The 20,868-nt window shown below is 45.4% G+C and overlaps 1 protein-coding gene and 1 long non-coding RNA gene across 3 annotated transcripts in view; both read right to left on the bottom strand.

The window, feature by feature from the left end:
* Positions 1–4,902, bottom strand: part of LOC109281672 (uncharacterized) — an 81,176-nt gene extending 76,274 nt beyond the window's left edge. Inside the window, exons 1-2 of the long non-coding RNA XR_002088409.2 lie at positions 2,587–4,902; positions 40–120 (exon numbers count right to left, since the gene is read on the bottom strand). This is a non-coding gene — a long non-coding RNA (uncharacterized LOC109281672). The remainder of the gene's footprint in view (positions 1–39; positions 121–2,586) is intronic.
* Positions 4,903–18,471: 13,569 nt separating this feature from the next.
* The window catches only part of TECPR2 (tectonin beta-propeller repeat containing 2), a 72,238-nt gene continuing 69,841 nt past the window's right edge, over positions 18,472–20,868 (bottom strand). For both annotated transcript variants that reach the window (XM_059723244.1, XM_059723245.1), the window contains one exon: positions 18,472–20,743. In XM_059723244.1, the coding sequence (XP_059579227.1) occupies positions 20,586–20,743 (158 nt within the window). In that variant the 3' untranslated portion in view covers positions 18,472–20,585. The remainder of the gene's footprint in view (positions 20,744–20,868) is intronic.

Raw genomic sequence — 20,868 nt, 5'->3', positions numbered from 1 at the left:
TTTAGAAGAAAGCCTAAAAGTAAGTATTTTAAAACTCACAGTTACAAAAAGAATGATGTCTGCTGAGGATTAGTGTCTTTGGTGCCTTTTCTTCAAGAACCATCTGTTATCAGTCTCCAGCTGTGAGAAAAAAAGGCTACAGTTGTAGGCTTAAAGATAAACCCCAGATTGGCAAGACAGGGATATAGAATCCAAGCCCGCTTATTTCAGCTCTCTGTTAATAATGAACACAGAAACTGTCAGAGCCAAATGATCTGACCAAAAGTCACACTCCTGAGTTGTTGAACCTGAACACATGTGAAAGTCAGCCCCAGGATTTTATTCTCTCAGATAGAAGCTTTGCTTCCGGAGAAGCTGTGTACCATCATCTGGGAAGAAGTTGTTTCTCTGGGTCTTGCAGAGAGAAGGGCAGACCAGTTGCTGTAGTTATACCCTGTGCCCTGGAGCACACCTGGGTTGTGTTTTCCTTAGTCTGTTTTCCTCCTCTACCAGTCAGACCTGTGAAAGCTACAGAAGCAGCTTTCTCCATACACGATGGAGCCCACTGCTGCATTTAAACAACAGTCCACAAGGTCAGAGAGCAGCACTTTCAGGCTGTAAAGAAAGTCTCACCAACAGCTTCTGGCTCACATAGCAGGAGAGAGGCTGGGGCCTGAGACCTTGTGAGAAGGTAGTTAAAGGAAAATGAATTGGGAGCATCTAAGTGCTCTACTAGCAAGTGTAAATTCCAATAAATATAACAAAATAAATGTGGTATTGAAAGTCTCAGGAAGAAAGAATAAGATCCCATTCACACAGTTTTTCCACTGGCACTGAACTATCAATGTCACAGGGGGAAGGAGGCTGCTGTATGACCTTACCTGGTACATAGTCAAAAGAACTAGCATATCAGGAAGAGCTTATGGCAAGGCAAAAATGAATACTTCTTCCCTTAGGTGAACTGCTATTGAAACCAATGGGAATTTGTTTCTTTATTTAGAACCATACAACTTGACCCAGGATGCTTAAGAAACTTCCCCCTCCAGAAACCCGTTATTGCACACGTTAAGCATTACCATTTAGCCACAGAGGGAAGGACTGAGGCCAAATGGTCTGCTCAGAACCCACCATCTTTCACACCCAAACAAGCTTTGCTCACATTCTGGCTACTCCCCAAAAGGAAATGTCATAAGCTAAAACCTGGATCCCATATCAGCCCCAAGCTCCCACTGCTTTCAGTGAGACAAGGATGCGATCCATTATGGAGGCAAGACTGGAATAGATGCTAAACACTGCCCATTACAGAAGCATGAACCGGTGCAGACCAACAATGCAGGCAGCAAAGATGGGGGTTATGTAAAGTCACTTTCCCTTTACAGTGCCAGAACGTATTCATTGCGTTTTCCATTTAAAACTTAGAATGGGGCCTCCTGCTTGTTAAGCAGGGCATCATCCCAAAGTAGGTAAAGGAGCAGGGGATCCCTGATCTCCCTGGCCTGACTGGTAGTTTTGGGGTGGTGTTTCAGGAACTGGCTGTAAAACATTTACTTCTCCCTCTATATAATGTCCATTAGAGTTGCAATCACTGGGCATGCTTGAGCTAAAGCTCCACTCCCCAAGTTAAATTAGCAACAGGGAGCAAAAGAACATTTTATCCTCTGTGAACCATATGTCTTCACCATGCTCTGCCAGAACCTGGAGCCATTAGGCCTTCACCTGGGATGGTTGAGCTGGGCAGAGACAGAGATAGGGTTGTATAATGCTTACTTTCTCAGTGATATTTCATGTAGCAATATGGACAACAGTGATATAGTAGTTTAGGTCGGATGGCTTGTGCTGTTTTGGGGTAAAAGCAACCAGAGAAGTGGATGGATGTTTTATTGTCAAAGCCCTTAATGAAATCCATTCACATACTTGAAATAATAGTTCTAACTAGTTCTTTGTTGCAGCACGCTGGCCAGCCTTCAGATAATCCAGACAATTTGGAAAATCAGGTGAGAACCACTGAAAATGCTATACTGGGTAAAAGTAGTAGAGTCAATAATAACTAAGCTATTAAGAGACCATTTGTGCATGCGGGAAGCAGAGGGATCAGAGTAGGTTCAGCAGTTCTGGCTCCATGTTTATCTACCATCGTATGTTAAAATCCTGATTTAGCTTTGATACCCCCTCATCCTTCCCTTTTACTAGTGTTGGCAGGCAGACAGCAGTGTCCTGACTCTGTAGCAGAAAATCCAAGTCCAAGACATAACCTGAGGTTACAAGCCTTGTTCAAGGTGGGGGAATGGGGAGAAATTCATTTGCTGACTCACTCATGGGTTCAATAACTTTTAAATGTAAAGCAGATTTTTTTAAAGGTAGTCAAATCACATAACATTTCTAATGAGTTAAATATTCCCAGTGAAAAGCTTCCTTACTGTGGGAACAGTAAGGCAGTGGAACGGACTGTCCAGAGAAGCTGGAGAATCATTTGTTGGAGCTTTTCAAGAGGGGGTTGAATAAGCACTGGACAGAGATGGTTTAGAGGGCTGCAGCCGATGCTCTGAGGTCCTTTCTAATGCAATGATTCTGTAATTCTGTATCATTGTTAAAAACTCTTTTGAATACCTTGGCTGTATGGCTACAGCTCCATAGACTGGGTGGGCCATGTGACCTGCAGACCTTGTTGAATCCACATCTCTGTATTTGTAAGTGCAAAACTGGTAATTGTGCAGGGCTCTGCTGAACATGTGACATCCCTCTGTGCCCCATCTGCAAAGGATATGAATTGTTAGAGTCATCAGCTTCAAAGCCTCCACCCTTTGACTTACGTTATTCAGTATCTGGTTGTTCTTAGCTCTGGAAGTCTCTATCTTGGCCAACACACCTGGGATATTGAGGCAATCATCATGGCACAGGCTAGTACCCAATTCATCCAGGTTCTTGCTCCGTACCAGCCAGACTATGAAGTAGCTGCTCTGACTCACTATGTGTGTGCAAATAATGCATCTCATCATACCTGTCTGGGATCAGCAGGAACTTTGTGCACAGCTCATCCATTGTATGGACCTTTAATAATTGGGCCTTGCAACCAGACTGCACAGTAACAAAGTCAGAGTTGTGCTTCCCAACTGAAAAGGTCTTAGCTCTTACTACGCTCAGCCATCATGACTTTGCATAGCTCTTGTTATCTTTTCACTTTCAATGCATTACTACAGGAAATGGTGTCCCTGGTCCCATTAATTTTTTCCCTTCTTGAAATGCAACTGTGAACTGAGAGTTCTCAGAACCAAGGGGGGAAATGCAGCTAGCTGGATCCAGCAGACGGGAAGATGTACCAGCTCTCCACAAACCTCTGCCCATTATTCAGCCCCAAATGGCAATGCTCTGCTTACTCCTCTACTGTGCCTTTCTAAAGAGGAAGCTCCGGGGTTGCATTGTTTTTGGATGAGTCCCCGCTGTTACTTTGGATGCTGCCTTCGCTTATCTTTTCACAGTGTTTGCAGAGTGCACGACGGACAGAAGCAGCACAGCACAGCAGCTGTAAGAAATCTTGAATTCTGAGCTGTAAGTATACTTGGAAGCCCTTTGTTCTGGAGTCAAAAGAACCCTTTCCTGCCTCCCACTTGGGATTTGATGCTTTAGAAACAGTTGCCCAGATACCAACAAAATCCTGTATAGCTTCCATGCTAACAAAAATAGCGTATTCAAATTTATGCAGCCCTACTCCTCTGGGCTGTGACCTCTCAGGACCCCATTAGCTAAGCAGGGGTGAGCCGAATCTGTGCTGAGATGCGAGACTTCTAGGGATACTGATGTTGATGATTCAAACGGCAACCTTCTTGATGCGACACCATGCTACTGAAGCTATGAACTCCATAATCAGATGGGGACTCTGAGAGACCCTGGCCATTTCTGGTCGTTAAAGATAGCACATCACTTTTCACAAGAAGAGACCTGTTGTCTAACTTAGAACATGTATGCAACACTCCTTGCTACTGACTGCTCGGTTTAATAGGAAAAGCCAACTTTTGCTACTAAGTTAATGGGCTTTGGCTCAGCTGGGAGGAGTCCATTCCTCAGCTGAGTCCTGAATGCAAGTTCTACTGATAACCCACATTACAATATCAGTGGGTTAGCTCCCATGTGCTGGCCAAGTTCCAGTCTGTGGAATGGTATTGTAGTTACTTACCTGCCTATGGCTGCAACTGGATAACACAGCTCTTCAGTGGTTTCTTGTGTTGTGAGGCCCTTGTAATGACTCCAATATCCCTTGGCAGAGCCAGGTTATATTGTAGGGGAAGCACACTCTGGGCAAGTACTTAGAGACTGATGAAAACAGATGCAATCTATGAATCGTATCATTTTCTGATTATGGCTCTGCCTCCCACCCTACCATCATAGCCATACTAGAGATCAAAACTAATTAACCTCATCTTAGGCTCTTTAAATTTACTAACACATGGAATAAAACTTGTGTTGAACATGTTAATGTACAGCTTTCTTCTTGGTTTCATGCTTCCTTTGCTATAGCAGTCAAATGGCAGAACTATACTTTTGCAGCTGACAAACCACAGATTAACTAATACTGCTCTTACAAGTGCACTTTATCTACTGGGAAGGTTAGTGGGGCCTGATTCTCTGAGAATCCTAGGTTCCACAACTCCAGGTAACATTAGTGCATATCCCCAGATTTTCCACAATCCAGGTCTTTAACTATTACCATTCAGAGCTTATAGGAAAAAGATCCAAAAGATCCATAATCAGATGTGAAAGGCAACAAGAAAAGAATATTTGGTGCATAGGAAGCAATCAACATGATATAAAGGGGCAAATCAGAGAAACAGGAGATTGTAGGGCCCTATTAAGTTCATCTCATCCCTTTGTGTCAGTACACAAATTATTTCCCTACTCCTAATTTTCCATTGCTTTGTTCATTTCAAGCAATGGGACTTCCACCACTTCCTGTGAAAGACAACTGCAGAGTCTAATAAACCTTATTGTCTGGAAATGTTTCCTGCTATTGAGCCTAACTTCTCCTTTCCTCAGGTTCACCCCACTGCTCCTTTGTATGCCCCTAAGTATCCTGCCCTACATTCACCCAATATTACATCATTTAATCCGGCTATTCATATTAGTTTCTTTGAATGTTTGTCCACAAGACCTTCTTTCTAGCCCTTTCATGTATGTGAATTCCTTCTGGAACTCAGGTATTCTAAGCTACGTGGAGTGCTATAGCTGCAACCCTACCAATGCCATAGAGTAGCAGTCAGCTACATTTTTTAGTGGCAGGCTGGAATGACCCAGCTTGGTTTGAGGCAGGCTGGTACCAGGATCTAGCCCCTGCCACTGCTGCTTCTCCCAGCTGTGGCATAGGCAAGCTCCCACCACCACCACTTCTCCTGTCTGTAGCATGGGCAAAGCTCATGGCCTCCAGAACACCACCAAAGCCCCTCAGCTTTGCAGACCAGACCTAATGACTCTGTGGGCTGGATCCAGCTTGCAGGCTAAAGGCTGATGACTGCTAAGAGCAAGGGCCATCCCTGGGGTGGGGTGGGGTGAATTGGCGCAACTGCCCCGGACCCCGCGCTTTGGGGGGGCCCCGTGGAGCTGGGTGGAGCAGCGGCAATGTTGAACAAGGGGAAAAACCTAATCTTGGATTCAGGTAAATACAGTATGACACTAAAGGGTTAAGAATGGAGATTACTTTGCTCCCCACGAAGTTTTAATACTTCCCATGGTGCTTTGGTAGGCTGGTTCTAGACACTGGGTAACAATACCTACTCTTAGTTCTTAATCTGTCTAGAAGACTACCTTCAAGGCCATCTGCTGACTTGTATATTTTCTCACTGCTAAGAGTCCTCTCCCACCTGCACAGGTCCATTCTAACACCACACACACCAACATCATCTGTCTCACTTAAAACTGGAGTTAAAAGAGCTTTGCTGATGCTGTGCATAGGACAAGACAGATATCCTCAGACTTGTGGGAGCGTGGGAGAGCGCTGTGTCGGCCTGGTCTCAGTTCTGTTCTGTTCGATTCCTTGCTAGGGAATCGACCCAGGTCCCTGAACATTCCCCCAGTTCCTGGTTCAATTCCCCAGCTCCCCACTCTTTCCCCCAACTCTTCGATTGCTGCCCCGGGATGACAGCAGGCCGCTGCTGCCAGCTGGAGATGGCGGCAGCTCTGAGCTATTTCCCTAGCCGGCAGCAGCAGCCTGCTGAAACCCTGTACGCAGATCCAGGGGCTGCACCCTCCAGGAAGAGCTGGGAGAATGATCAGAGCTGGAGAATCAAACGGGGAGCTCTGGCTGACACGTGGAGCCGCCCCAGCTCCCAGACAAGTGCGGCACCCTGCTGAGCCACGCTTCACCTGTGCCATGGGGCAGCTGCTGCACGGGTGCCAGGCAGGAGGGTGGGGGTGATCCCCATTGCCCCCCACTGCTGCTGCACGGAAGGGGGGGTGCTCTGCCACAAGTGCCCAAAGGCCCCAATCAGTGCTCCTGCAGTCAGTGAGCACGGGGCATTTTTTTTTTAAAGTGCCAGGAGGCTGGGGCCACGTGGGGGATGGGGCTAGGCAGGGCAGCCATGGGGGCTTCTCCCGTGACTTCCCTGGCTGTGTCTGCCTCTGCCCTGGCAGGGGGAGCCACAGGGGCTATGCCCTGCTGCTGCTTGCCCAGCCGGCGTGGGGGTGGTGCAATGCAAGTGCGGTTCACTGTGAGCGGCAGCAGGGCATAGCCCCCACTCCCAGCTCTGCCACACCCGCATCAGCGCTGGGAGCGGGGGCTCAGTCCTGTTGCTGCTTGCCAGCCGGCTCAGAAAATGTAGGATGTAGGCGCGGCTCCGCTGGGAGCAGGGGGGGCTCTGCCCTGCTACCACTTGCCCCCTTCTGCTTGGAGCGAGCCACGCCTGCATCCCCCCCTTCTCCCCCCTGCCCCAGCTGGGCAGGTGGCAGCAGCACTGCCACACCCTCATCTCCCCCTCCGATCCGGCTGGGCAGCTTGACCCAGTCCCAGCTCCAGCCCCAATCCCTCCCTCCCCCAACCCCAACAGACTTTCCAGATGGAGGCAACTGTCAGCTCCCTGTTTAGTCTATGGCCAAATCCCCAAATTGGCTGAATCTTTTTCCGAAGCTTTTCCAAATCAATTCGTTTGCTTTGAATCGATTTGGAGCTTTTACTTGGTCTCCCGATTTCATCTGGATTTGGAGCTTTGGCCTCCGAATCAGGCCGAACTCCTCCAAATCAAATCAGCTACTGAAGCCTTGCACAGCCCTTGTAGCTAGTAAGAATCCTATTAAAATAATAGTGTGTTCTTGTTAACTGAAAATGGTAAAGCAGAAGTGTATAATTTCTTGTTGCCAGCACTGGCCAGTTTTAAAGGGGCCTGTGCCAAGCTGCAGAAGTGTGGCTGAAGCAGGAGACCCCAAAAGCCTCTTTCTGAGTGGCCGCAGAATGAACCTTCGCAGAAGACATGATAACTAGCTTGGTTAGCAAAGGGAAGAAACCAGTTAAAAAGCCCAGCTAAACTGGATCAAACTAAATGGAGCAAAAGACCTGTAAGAACATATTACAAAAGAAGGCCTTAAAACAGATCTCATAAGTTTAAAAAAGTTAGTAGCAGTGGCTGATGTAACCATACACCTTAGATGTAGTTTTGCTATGACAGATACTGTATTTTCTCACATACAACACACACCTTTTTTCCACAAAAGTCAGCTGCTGGAAACTGTGGTGTGCATTTTAAGCAGGGATATGTGGTAATAGCAGCTTCTGCACCTCAAACCTGTACCAGGGAAAAGAGAAAGTAATACTGCACATGCTGCACCCCGGGGGGGGGGGGGGGGGGGGTTCGGCAGCTCCCAAGCAGGCAGCTGGAGACACAGCTTTTCCTCCAGCAGAGGTTTATGCTGCAGAAGCCAGCTGCCCACCCAGCCCAGCTAGGGAAGAGAAGAGGGGCCAAGCAGCTTTGCTCAGGCAACAGTGCCTATGGCATCCTGCAGCTAGAGGGTTAACAAAGCAGTTGCAATATTTTGCTCTCCCTTCCCTCAAGCGCGTGCGTGCACACCCACGTGTGCGCACACCCGTGTTCTCCCTGGGCAAATACCCTACTTACTAGTATTTTCAAGGAAAAATCTTTTTTCTTTAGTCTGCCTTTCAAAAAAAAAAAATAAAAATGTGCATCTTCGGGGGCCTGCAAGAAAATACGATATATTTCTGTTAAGTTTCTTAGATAAGTTGTTGAAACAAAGCAGCAGTGAAGATCATAAACCACTGTGAAATAAAAACAGGATGGTGGCAAGCAGCCCTCTATGGAGATAAGGAAATAAGACGGAAGGAGATAAGAAATCCTCCCTTCCAGAAGCATATCTTTTGTAAGGACTTAAATCCTAGCTAATTGACACCTTTCCAGTTCATAAGAGACGTGGTTCAGTTCAGTTTCAAATGTTTCAGTGAAGCAAACTGGAATAAAATCAAATCAGAGAATGTTTATTATATAAAAATAAGTCACCTATAATTATAAGATATAGACTAGAGGGGATATTAAGGAAGTACACACTTAAAGATCTGATGGCAGTCTGCATGCTACCTCCCCCTCCTAAGTCTCTCAGCTGATATAGGTGAGAATCTATATTGTCCGGTTGTGGGTATTTAGATAGGCATTGCGGCAAGTGTATATTCTTGTGCTTCTGAGGTGTGAACAACAAAAAGTCAGGATGTAGACTAGTCTCTTCCTGCTTTGCTAGCCTGGTGGTGATAATTAAGGGAACTGTAACTATACCTTGATTCTGTGACTTTTAAAACTGGATGAGAGATCCCAATCTTAGATGGGCTATAGTCTTGTCACTCTAAAGGCCCCCCCAACACCTCAGAGGCCTCCACCCAGACCGAGCCCATGGTTCTGGGCTCCATGTAGATGGAGCCTCTGGCTCTCAGCTGCGGGGGCTGCCTGTCACTTTTTCAGGCTCTGGGGCCCGGGAGCATGGCCACCTCCCCTTGTGGGGTCTCTGGCACATCAGCTGGAGCTCCAGGCCACAGTCCAGAGACTGCGTGCCATCAGAGACTGCGAGCAGGAGATAGACTCCTACTGCCAGACCCTTCCCACCCGGGCAGGCAACACAGGCTCAACTGTAGCTATCACCCCCGCTCTCCCTAAGACAAAATGCAAAGTGTTTGTCGTGGGAGATTCTGTCCTGAGGGGGATGGAGGGGGCAATCTGCCGCCCTGACCCCTTGGCCCAGGAAGTTTGTTGCTTCCCAGGAGCCCATATCCAAGACATTGCAGAGAAGATCCCTAATCTCCTCCAGCCCACTGACCACTACCCTATGCTCCTCATCCATGTGGGCACCAATGACACAGCTCGGAGCCCTCCCAGCCAGGTCATGAGGCGCTGCAGGGATCTGGTAGCAGGGCTTAAGGGGATGGGGGCACAGGTGGTGTTTTCCTTGATCCTTCTGGTTTTGGGCTACAGTCTGTGAGGGAGAGGAGGATACAGGTAGTGAACCAAAGGCTGCAGCACTGGTGTCATGGGGAAGACTTCGGCTTCCATGACCACAGTCCGCTCTTTGGTGAGAGAGGCAGTGAGCTGCTGGAAACGGACGGCCTCCACCTCTCTCTGCTGGGGAGGAGGCTCTTCTCAGCCACACTGGCTGACCTGCTCCACCGGGCTTTAAACCAAGCCCGCCAGGGGACTACCGCCATTGCTGGACCGCTGAGCAACCCTAGCAAAGCCAGCAAGCCAAGGCACTTAAGGGAGCCTACCCCTGCCCCAGCCCTAGAGCAAGCTGCAGGCAAGGCAAGGGCCTTCAAGGGGACACTTGCATGCCTGTACACCAATGCCAGGAACTTGGGGAATAAACAGGAGGAACTCGTCCTCCGGCTCCACACAAATAATTACAATGTCATAGGGATAACGGAGACCTGGTGGGACTCCACCCATGACTGGACCATGGGTATAGACGGCTATACCCTGTATAGGAGGGATCGAGTGGACAAAAGGGGTGGAGGTGTAGCTTTCTATGTCAAGGAGAACTATGTGTCCCTACAAGCTGGCATCGGCACCTGGGGTGGACGACTAGAGACACTCTGGGTTAAAATCCGTGTGGAACACGGCACAGGAGATACAATGGTGGGAGTCTACTACAGACCTCTCACCCAAAGTCAAGAGATTGACCAGGAGTTTGCCAGGGAATTGGCTGAGGCTGCACGCTCCCGGTTCATGATTGTCACGGGGGACTTCAACTACCCGGACATCTCGGGGGAAGAGCGCTTGGCCAAATCTGAACAGTTGCAAAGCTTCCTCACATGTGTGGATGAGCTATATCTGACTCAAGAAGTCTATGGGCCAACAAGAGGCAAAGCGCTGCTTGACTTGGTGCTGGCAACCGGGGACGACCTAATTAGTGACCTAATGATCGAAGGGAAGCTGGGTCAGAGTGACCATGAGCTGATCACCTTCACCATCCGCTGAAAAGCTATCAAGTCAGTCAGCAGTACAGAGGTCCTCAACTTCAGGAGAGCTGACTTTGACAAGCTCAGGAGACTTGTCAGTGAGGCCCTGAGGGACCATGACCTCAAAGGGAGGGGAGTCCAGGAAGAGTGATCGCTCCTCAAGGGAATGATCCTAGATGCACATGCTAAGGCTATTCCGTTTCGAAGGAAAGGCAGCAAGAGGGCCCAGCAGCCCCCTTGGCTCTCCAGGGAACTGGCGGTCGTCCTGCATCTAAAAAGACAGACGTACAAAGGATGAAGGACGGGATCCACCTCCAAGGAGGAATACTCTGCACTGGTCCAGACCTGAAGGGAGCAAACCAGGAAAGCCAAGGCTACTGTGGAGCTCCAACTGGCCACAAGTATCAAGGACAATAAAAAGTCCTTTTTTAGATATGTGGGGAGCCAGAGGAAAAGCAAGGGCAACACTGGACTGCTGCTAAACCAAAAGGGAGAACTGACGACTGACGCCCAGGAAAAAGTCAACTTGCTAGATGGGTACTTTGCGTCAGTTTTTCACAGGTCCCATGGGACACCCCTACCCATTACGGGACAGGGACACCTAAGCGAGGGTGGTTCCTTGCCCTCCATCAATGCTGACCTTGTGAAGGAACAGCTTGAGAGGCTGGACACCTTAAGTCAGCCGACCCTGACAATTTACACCCCAGAGTACTCAAGGAGCTGGCTAGCATCATAGCTCAGCCCCTGGCGCTCTGGTGAAGTGCCCAATGATTGAAAGAAGGCCAACGTGGTGCCTATCTTCAAGAAAGGGAGGAAAGTGGATCTGGCAAACTACAGGCCCATCAGCCTGACCTCTATCCTGGGGAAGGTCTTAGAAAAAATCATCAAGGAGGCCATCCTCAACGGACTGGCCGATGGCAACACCCTGAGGGACAGCTAGCATGGGTTTGTTGTAAGTAGGTCGTGCTTGACCAATCTCATTTCCTTTTACAACCAGGTGACCTATCACCTGGACAAGGGGGAAGAGATTGATGTCATATATCTCAACTTTAAAAAAGCCTTCGATCTGGTATCCCACGATCACCTCTTGGTGAAACTGGCCAACAGTGGCCTCAGGTCCACCACGATCTGCTGGCTGGGGAATTGGCTCTGGAGTCAGACCCAGAGGGTGGTGGTTGACAGAAGTCAATCGTCATGGTGCCCTGTGACCAGTGGGGTCCCTCAAGGCTCTGTCCTTGGACCTATTTTGTTCAACCTCTTCATTAATGATGTGGACATTGGAGTCAGAAGTGGACTGGCCAAGTTCACCGATGATACCAAACTTTGGGGTAAAGCATCCACACCTGAGCACAGGGGGGTAATCCAGGCTGACCTTGACAGGCTCAGTAAACGGGCGGATGAGAACCTGATGGTGTTTAACACCACAAAATGCAAGGTTCTCCACCTTGGGAGGAAAAACCTGCAGCATGTCTATAGGCTCAGCAGTGCTATGCTGACTAGCACTATGGATGAGAGAGGCTCGGGGATCAGGATTGACCACAAGATGAACATGAACCTTCAATGTGATGCTGCAGCCAATAAAGCGAGCAAAATGCTGGCTTGCATCCATAGATGCTTCTCAATCAAATCCCAAGACATCATTCTCCCGCTGGACTCGGCCTTGGTGAGGCCACAGCTGGAGTACTGTGTCCAGTTTTGGGCTCCACAGTTCAAAAAGGATGTGGAGAAGCTTGAGAGAGTGCAGAGGAGAGCCACGTGCGTGATCAGAGGTCAGGAAAACAGACTGTACGATTACAGGCTGAGCTATGGGACTTTTCAGCCTAGAAAAGCGCAGGCTCAGCGGTGACCTGATGGCCACCTATAAGTTTATCAGGGGTGTTCACCAGAATCCGGGGGAACACTTGTTCACCAGAGTGCCCCAAGGGATGACAAGGTCGAACGGTTATAAACTCCTGCAAGACCTTTTTAGGCTGGACATAAGGAATAATTTTTTTTTACTGTCTGAGCACCCAAGGTCTGGAACGGCCTGCCGCCAGAGGTGGTTCAAGCACCTACTTCAAACGCCTTCAAGAGAAACCTGGATGTTTTTCTTGCTGGGAGCCTATGACCCCAGCTGACTTCCTGCCCCTGGGGCAGGGGCCTGGACTCGATTATCTTCTGAGGTCCCTTCCAGCCCTAATGTCTATAAAAAAAAAATGGTTCTGTACTTTTTGGCAACAACATCTGAGTGGTTAGTTATAACAATGCTAACAAACAGAAATGGATTCAATTTGCATGGAAGGTGTGGAGTGGTTCTCCCCTGTACAACCAGAAACACACATACGTGTAGCATTGTTTTCTATAGTTATTTGGTCCTTATGAGTCAGTGCTTGTAAAACGGAAATCCAATAAGAAAGAAGAGGACCCTCTAAAAATCAGTAAGAGGAAAGATTACTGATGGTCTGTAGACCTGGGTCCATGCTCAGCTACTATGGCGATAAGCACACTATGAGGATATCTACATGGCACCAAGCAGTGCCATGCAGACACCCCATGATTGCTCTGGAGCTAGAAGCAGGGCCTGCTTCTAGGCCAATATGCCTAGCTTCTCAGGCAAGCAAATAAGCCTGTGCATAGTGCTATGCTAATGTGTTTATACTTTATCTGGTGCAGGGCTATTGTGGGTAATGCCATCTGCCTGACACTATGCAGACATACCCTATAAGGCTTACATAAAGGTTTTCAAAGGAACCTATGGGAACTAAAGGTGCCTAGGCATGTGCTCCAACACGTTCTAATTAGAATGCATCATAGCAGACTCAATCAAGTCTGCTCTGTGTTCTAATTAGAGCACTCTAGCATTGCCACAGTGTCATGTGTATATGCCCTGAGGGTTAAAAAATGGCTGCAGGGGCACTTTAACGTTCGTCAAAGAAGCTTTAGTTAAAGCGTCCCATGGCCATTTTTAAATGTGGTGAGGGGACGCTTAATATGTATGACACTCTTGTATTTTAATTAAAGCAGCTCTCCAGGAACTGCTCTAATTAAAACTCCCCTCCCCCCATCCCCTGAACATATGTATATAAGCACCTGAGGTGCTCAACTCCTACTGAAAGCAATCAGATCTGGGTGTTTATCTCCCTACTGAAGGCAGGGATTTTCCAACAGAATAATACCCCAGCTACTTACTCCCCATCATGTTAGCATTTTGCACCTTATGGGTGAAGCTCACTATATGCAGAGGGCTACCACAAGGCATATGCACACAGCAGCTTTAGTTTGAGGGACTGAGTACGAGTTAACTTCTATGTAAGTAATAGCTACCATTTGGGACTGATCCAGGGACCCTTGAGCTAAATACATCCATCTCCTCTGGTCAAGCTAAGCAGCCAGGCTCTCCAGTTGAGAACTCTTAACAGGCTCATATCTGGGGTTTGGACAGGGCTAATGACATACCATACTGATCAAAGAAGTTACACACAGGCTTCACGCTGGCCTTTCAAACAGCAGTGACCTTAGCAAAACAACCGTGCTTGTGGGAGATGCCGAAACACAACTGGGCTGAAGTGCCTCTAGTTTTCTAAGCCAAAGCCCTGTTTGGTTCTAGAACTAGTTCTGAAAATTCAACAAATTGTCTGACTGTGAAAGCCAGGGATCAAAATAAGTCTTTAAAGTGAAAACTGAGTCCCAGCTTGCCCTGGGCAGCACCCTGGAAGTTCACTGGGTGGGAAGTACCTCCTGCCCATGCCAAAACCTGCCACGTTTCACTCTGAAGGGCTTCAATTAAAAATCAGCCTGGGTGCAGAGAAGTGCCACAAAGTAAGAATATAAGCAGCTTCAGATATGGCACACCAGCCTCATCCTGGCATTAATATGGTGCTACTGATCAGGCAGAACTGGAGTAGAAGGAATTCTAATCGTCCCTTTACAGGCTCCTCTGTGGAGTAGCTAAAACTGGTGAGGTGGGCAGGAGAGAAGCATGCAGTGAGCAAAAGGGAGGGACCTATTGTGTAACATGCTTCAAGAAGATATGGCAAGATCTGTCCCCTCCCTCCAAAGAGCACTCAGTACTGGAGCCCTAACACTCAAGCCATTATGCAGGTAGGGAGAATTAAAAAAAATTCAACTGCCTAAAGAACAGCATGAAAAGAAAGCAAGCTCTCTGAGAGCAGAGAGATTTGGCTCCCTGACATATCTGGCCAATATCTAGGTCTGCCAAACACAAACCTTTGCAATAATTTTTTTTAAAACACATGCTGCTGCCATTCTAAGCAATCATCCAGCTAATTAGTGCAGAAGCACAATAGAGCTACCCAAGTACTTATGGTGTTATTATTACTATCTAATGAGGTCGCCAGTGTTAGCACTATAATTATAAAATTAATTAACAATGCTAAATTGTTAAAGTGCTACCCTCCCAATCCATCATGCTCTCCACAACTCCAAAGAACCGACTTTTACCATAGGCAGACAACAGTCAGTGCTGTACTGATAGCTGGTTTATTTCTATGTATATTTCACCCAGCCACCTTGCACAAAGTTGAAGCTATTATTAAATGTGTAAGAAATTGACACAAAGCTAATGTATGTCCTTTGGGGTTTCCAGAGATGAGATTTAGGAACACAGGCTACAAATTGCAATCTCTGTGCTTCATGCAAGAATAGACCATAGGAAATGAGAAAGCCTTTTGTAGAGTATAAAGGGTTATCAGATGCACCTTGCTACAGAACAGCCCTCTCTCTATCTGCAACAGGGAAGCCAGTATAATGTTACTTAAATATAATTCTCTGTGTCCACTGAAGAAACTACACTACAAAAATCACCAGCTTCTGGTAGGGGTACAGACTAGAACAGAGAAGGGCATCTGAAGAGGTCTCATAATTATCAGCATAATTTGTGCCATTTGGCAGTGCATACAATAACTCAACTAGTCATCATCTGTGAAGTTACAACTTTGAGCAGCTTTTGATGGCATAAAGGATGGTTCTTTGACTGAGGAATGGATTTTAAGTTTTTTGGATGCTTTGTCTATCTTTGCTTTTACAGTGCACAAAAATCAAATGCTGATCTCCATAACTAAGCAAAAAGTCCTCACAGCACAGAAATGTGAAGTTTAGACAATTTCTCCAAAACAGCATATGATCTTTATTGCCCTTGCAGCCAGCATCAAATAAGATATAGTTTTATGGTTGATATAAGGATTGTGACAGTGCTATTCACATTTTTTTTAAAAGGCCAGAAGAAACTGTAATGATCATTTTAGTCTGGCTTCCTGCATGACACAGACCATAGAGTTTCCAACAATAATTCCTGCACTGGGTCCAACAGCTTGCAGCTGAACTGGATCATAAATATTTTTTTAAAGAGAGCCTGGGCGTATCTATATGTTCATTAATGTGCCATAATTACAGTTCAGTACCGGTAATAACAGGTACTAAATGTGCCGTAACCCCTTGGGGCGCTCTGGTGATGTACTGTAATGCTACTGAGCATTAGCACAGATGAATGCTTTTTATATGACTTTAATGTGCATTAGATTAAGTCTATTGTGCATTACTGCATTAGCATTGTTTTTGCCAGCTGTGCTAATACGCAGTAAAATTAGTCTAATGTACATTAAGCGTCTCATGTAGACGTGCCTACTCAGTGGGAAACCCACTTTCACTTAACAGTGGAGCCACTTACTGCTCGGTATGAGAACATCCCCACTCTAGGTGACTGCAAAGTGCAGGAGGAAAGTCATTTGGGTTTCTTAGATATTCATCATTTTCAGGGGAACTCTGGTCACATCAGTAAAAGACTAGCACTTGCAACTCACCTTTGACCTTCTGTGAATTAAAACCTGACCCTGCAAGTTCTCTCAAGTTCTACTGAAAAGAAAATGGGCAGTGCTCAGCACTTCTCAGCATCAGGCCCATTTGATTATTTTGAAGCTTCTTGGCTACCTTTAAAAAATTGCCATAGCTATGATATGCAACTGTAATATAACCACAGCTCACTGAAGGATCTCTTATGTAAAATAGCACTAAGGAACTTACTATGGTCATCTAACAGATCTTAGGTATAGTAACTTTTGGTTACTACAAGCTTGGGTGGGATCTAGACAAATGATTTAGAGATGAAAGGCTGTGTCTCATGACAGAAGTAGAAACCGAAAGCTACTCTAGGCCTACCATGTGCCGTTCCTCTCACCATAGTGCTGCTTTCCTATAGTGAATAACATGTTACTGTCCTATGAACAAGAACCCACTAGAGAGTAAAACCTGTGCCCCAAACTAGAAACCCATTTCTATGAAAAATGGAAGCCAGGACTTCTGTTCCAGGATACCGTCAGATTACACTTTAAATCAGTCTGGAAATTCAACTGGGTACAACTGACACTGGCGTATTTATTAAGCAATGCCTCCTACTAGAAAGCAAATGGCTCCCAAATTTCAAGATCTGCATTGGTAGTTCAAGGGCAAAGCTCTGACCTATGAAGCCTGGGACCTTCCTATTTGGTCACATCTATGCTGGGAAAATGCATTTGTTAAAGAACATGCTAAATGTGACTGCATTTAGAGTAGAAAGGGATTGCATCTAGAGTAGAAAGTTGTATTTAAACATGTTAGTGATAACACCTGTTATCAGCAGAGGCACTTATGCTGGATACCTCTTGATTGCAGATACTTTTGGTGGGAAAAAGTTCTCCTTGAGGGAGCTGCACCTTTGAAATCACCCTCCAATACCTTAACTTTGGTGGCATTCTGCAGATCCCATCGATTTGCAGAAGGGACGGGGAGCTGCTTTTAACACCTGTATAAACTAGTGTTCTCCAACTGACTGGCAAAGGGCCAGCATGAGGCATGCTGGCCCCTGCAGCCACCTCATTCATTGTCACATGCAGTGACCAGGGAGAATCCCAGCACCCATCTCCACAGCATATGGCCAACGTGGCATGCAGCCCCCAGGTGTTACACAGTTCTGGTCTAAAACAAAATATGGCTTCTTTTAAAACTTGAAAAGGAAGTGTAATTCTAAAGGTTTAATCCATTCTTTCTGTACCTGAACTTTTATTAGGAAGTGCTAACATACAAAAGGCAATTCTTAATATCTGACAGTCAAAAAAGAGCCTTCAACCCCTTTTTTTCCTAGTCAGTTCAGTAATAAAATCAATATGAAAACCAACCTGGTCATCTGTCTAGACAGCTATTTTCTACTGCACTCAACACCATGTCATCAGAACACCTCTAAACTGTGACATGACAATTATTTTTGTACCATGGCAACAGAACAGACTGAGATTACAAATGAGAGATTACAATTTTTCTGCAGAATCCAGAAGAAAGCTGAGCTGGGTTGTCAAGGGAAAAGCAATGCTGATGATTACTGAAGATACCAGCATCCAAATAAAGGAAGAAAGCCAGGAAGGTCTTGTACTTATAAAATGTTATTTGGGAGTCAGAGGCCTTAACTCTCACACCAGTTTATTAAGCCTGGCCATGCCTGTCTGTGTAAACTTCAGTGGGTCATAACTTCTATGGCAGCTTCTCCATCTGAAAAAAATGGAAACTAACCCTCATTACCCAGAGGAGATAGTTACAGAGGCACTACTTGGGAAATACTGACTCTAAGATGCTGCAGATTTGCTAAATTTATAACTGAGGACACAAAGATTTCATTTGCTCTGTTGGATTTCTCTGTATGTGGAAGTTCTTCATTAAGGTCCACATTCAATGTATAAGTGCAACTTGTGTACATTCAACACAGAAAGAAATATTACCAAGATATCTAGCAGCAAGTGATCACTTTAATATGGATGTGTTTAGACTGCATTTAGTATTAACACATGCAACATCTCATGAGGCAGTGCAACAGCCACATCATTTTCACAAACACACATGGTACTTGTAAAACAGTGTCCCTTCAATCCAGGTCTATACATTCACTGTCACGATCACAGTTTCTTGCCCCTTCTGTCTGATGTAACATGGGGTTTTGTACATACCTCTGTCTCTCTTCAGCCTCAAGAAGAGTTCCCTGCACAAAACTGATGCTTAATTTTTCATCGGACATAGAACAGATGAGTCTCTGGATGCAGTAATTTGAAAAAAAACCAACCTAGTTTATTGCACTTGTCTCAAAACACAACAGAGAAAACAAAAACAAAGTACAGAAATAAAAGGGAGCTAAAAAAATGAAAAAGTTACCATCTGAGTTTAGGCTTAATGAAATTACACTAAGAAATCCCATCACTTCAGAAGGGCTTTCAACACCAATTTAATATTAATGACTAAAGCAAGGTACAGTATAATACAATATACAAACAGCTAGCAGGCTCCAGCCATTACTAAGACAACTCAGAAAAGTGTAATACAAAAGTGTCAGTATTAAATAACGCCCATGTATCCAAGCATCTGGTCCTTGGCAGGAAGCAGAGAAGTGCTGTCCCTCCTCCAAAGCAGGTGACCCAGGAATTGCTGTGGGATACTTTCAAACTGGATATCCACTTGGTGAGGGGTTCTCAAAACACCCAGCTATGCTTGTACAAAACAGGCTGGGTTACTTCAGAAGCTGAATCCATTACAATCCAGTGCCAGGCAGACTAAAAAAAGCTCTGTGGCTGTCTCCATATATGGATGAGGAAGAGATGAGGCAAAACAGATCAAGTATAAAAGAGAAACAAATCTGACCTCCCCCTCACTACCAGACTTAAAGATCACACTGAGAACTGGCAGCCCATACTAGAAGTGCTGCTAAAAAGAACTTCCCCCAACCCCCTCTCTCAAGTTAGTCCTTTCTACCAACAGATTTACACTTTGCACCATGTTTATCTCAAACCCATGCAGTGAAGGAAAACACACCCTCTTTCTTCTATCCACCAACGCAGATGTTTTCAAAACTGATATGCTCACTTTTCCTTACACCCTCTCCTGAAGCTGGCTCATTTACAGCACTGGTTAGCAGCTGTTTAAACATTCATATGATGTACACATTTATGATGAACATAAAAGTAATTCCACCTACATCACTGAATTTAAGTCCTTTTCACCTATAATTCTAAATATTAAAAAAGATGAGGTATCCTTTAAAGAAGATTTAGAGTATAAAGAAAAATAAACTGCAATGATTAAATTTACTCAGTGTGTTGCTCAGCTCATTAAACACCTCCGCTGCAACATCTGTTAAGTATAAGACACTTCAAAATTTAGCTAACATAGCTAAAAATCTCAATCTTGTTAGGCATCTGTCAATAATATCACAGATTTACTTAGGGGATATATAGATAATTCTATCAATTACCATTTTCTTTATAAATGTCTGAATTTGGTACTCAAAAAAATGAGTCCACAAGATAAAGCACTGAACTGATTCGAGGCACAAATACAGTGCAGCGGGTACCGTGAGAGCTGTCTCACACTTCCCTGCTGCTGTCTCACAAACCCAATCTCCAACTTCCCTGCTACTCCAAGTCCTGGGCCTCTACAGAGCAGAAAACACTATGTGAAGTGGAAAAACATCCACCTGAAACTAGGATGAGTCTAAATTTGTCATTTGTTAATGAAGCCAGATTATGAACCCAAGTTTCCAGAGATGGAAAATTAGTGCAGCCTTGGGGATATTAAGATGAAAATGGTTCAAATCATGTTAATTTTGACACCAGTGCAGTATTATCCTGATGTTATTAGATGTTACAGGGAAACATATTACCATATTTGGTTCCATGCTGTACAGAGCAATCTTCTTAAATGCGTACAATAGACAGACAGCATTTCCCTCTATCTGGAGTATCAAGTACAAGAAATTGAGAAATGTTTAATGTTTCTGCTGTTGAGAAATATTTAATGTAACAGAAGCCCTTCTCAAAAGAAGTACATAATATATATATATATATAGATATATATTAGTGTGCATGCGGTTGTAAAATATCCACTTTCATTGCTAATAAGGTTAGAGTTATATTACCAAATGAGCTGCTACATTAACACACTTAAACAACTGCAGTATGCCACACTTATAGTCTCCCAAGAGAGACTGGAACAAACACCTGAATGCACAATGGTGGGACTATCTGACAGTTCAAGTTTTCAATAAAAAAAGTGCTAATATTGCATGTCCAATATATAAGTGGCTTTAAAACCCAACATTCTGGATGTACGTTACAAGAATTCCAAGTGTTCTTCTTGCTATTCCACTATTTCATGTGCTCAAGCACTTTTATATCACCTCCCATTCATCTTCAAAATCATCAGGGTGAAGCAAAACAGAAGGGTCGCTACCTTTCTGCAAGCCGTAAGAGTGACTGAAGGTCTTAGTGAGGCGCTGAAGAAGGTATCCTGAAGAACTAACTGCCCACAGTTCATCTAGAGGTGTCACTGCAAAACAACAGTAACCTAGTGTTTAGTTCAAGCAATATGCTCCAGTTACAAATACTCAACAAGCTATTTCTGTTCAACTATATTTTCCTTGGTTTTGGTGTCACTATAAAAGCCTAGGTTGC

The sequence above is a fragment of the Alligator mississippiensis genome, chromosome 2 (genome assembly GCF_030867095.1).
Source record: "Alligator mississippiensis isolate rAllMis1 chromosome 2, rAllMis1, whole genome shotgun sequence".
Lineage (NCBI taxonomy): Eukaryota > Metazoa > Chordata > Crocodylia > Alligatoridae > Alligator > Alligator mississippiensis.
This window is presented reverse-complemented; position numbering and strand designations above follow the sequence as displayed.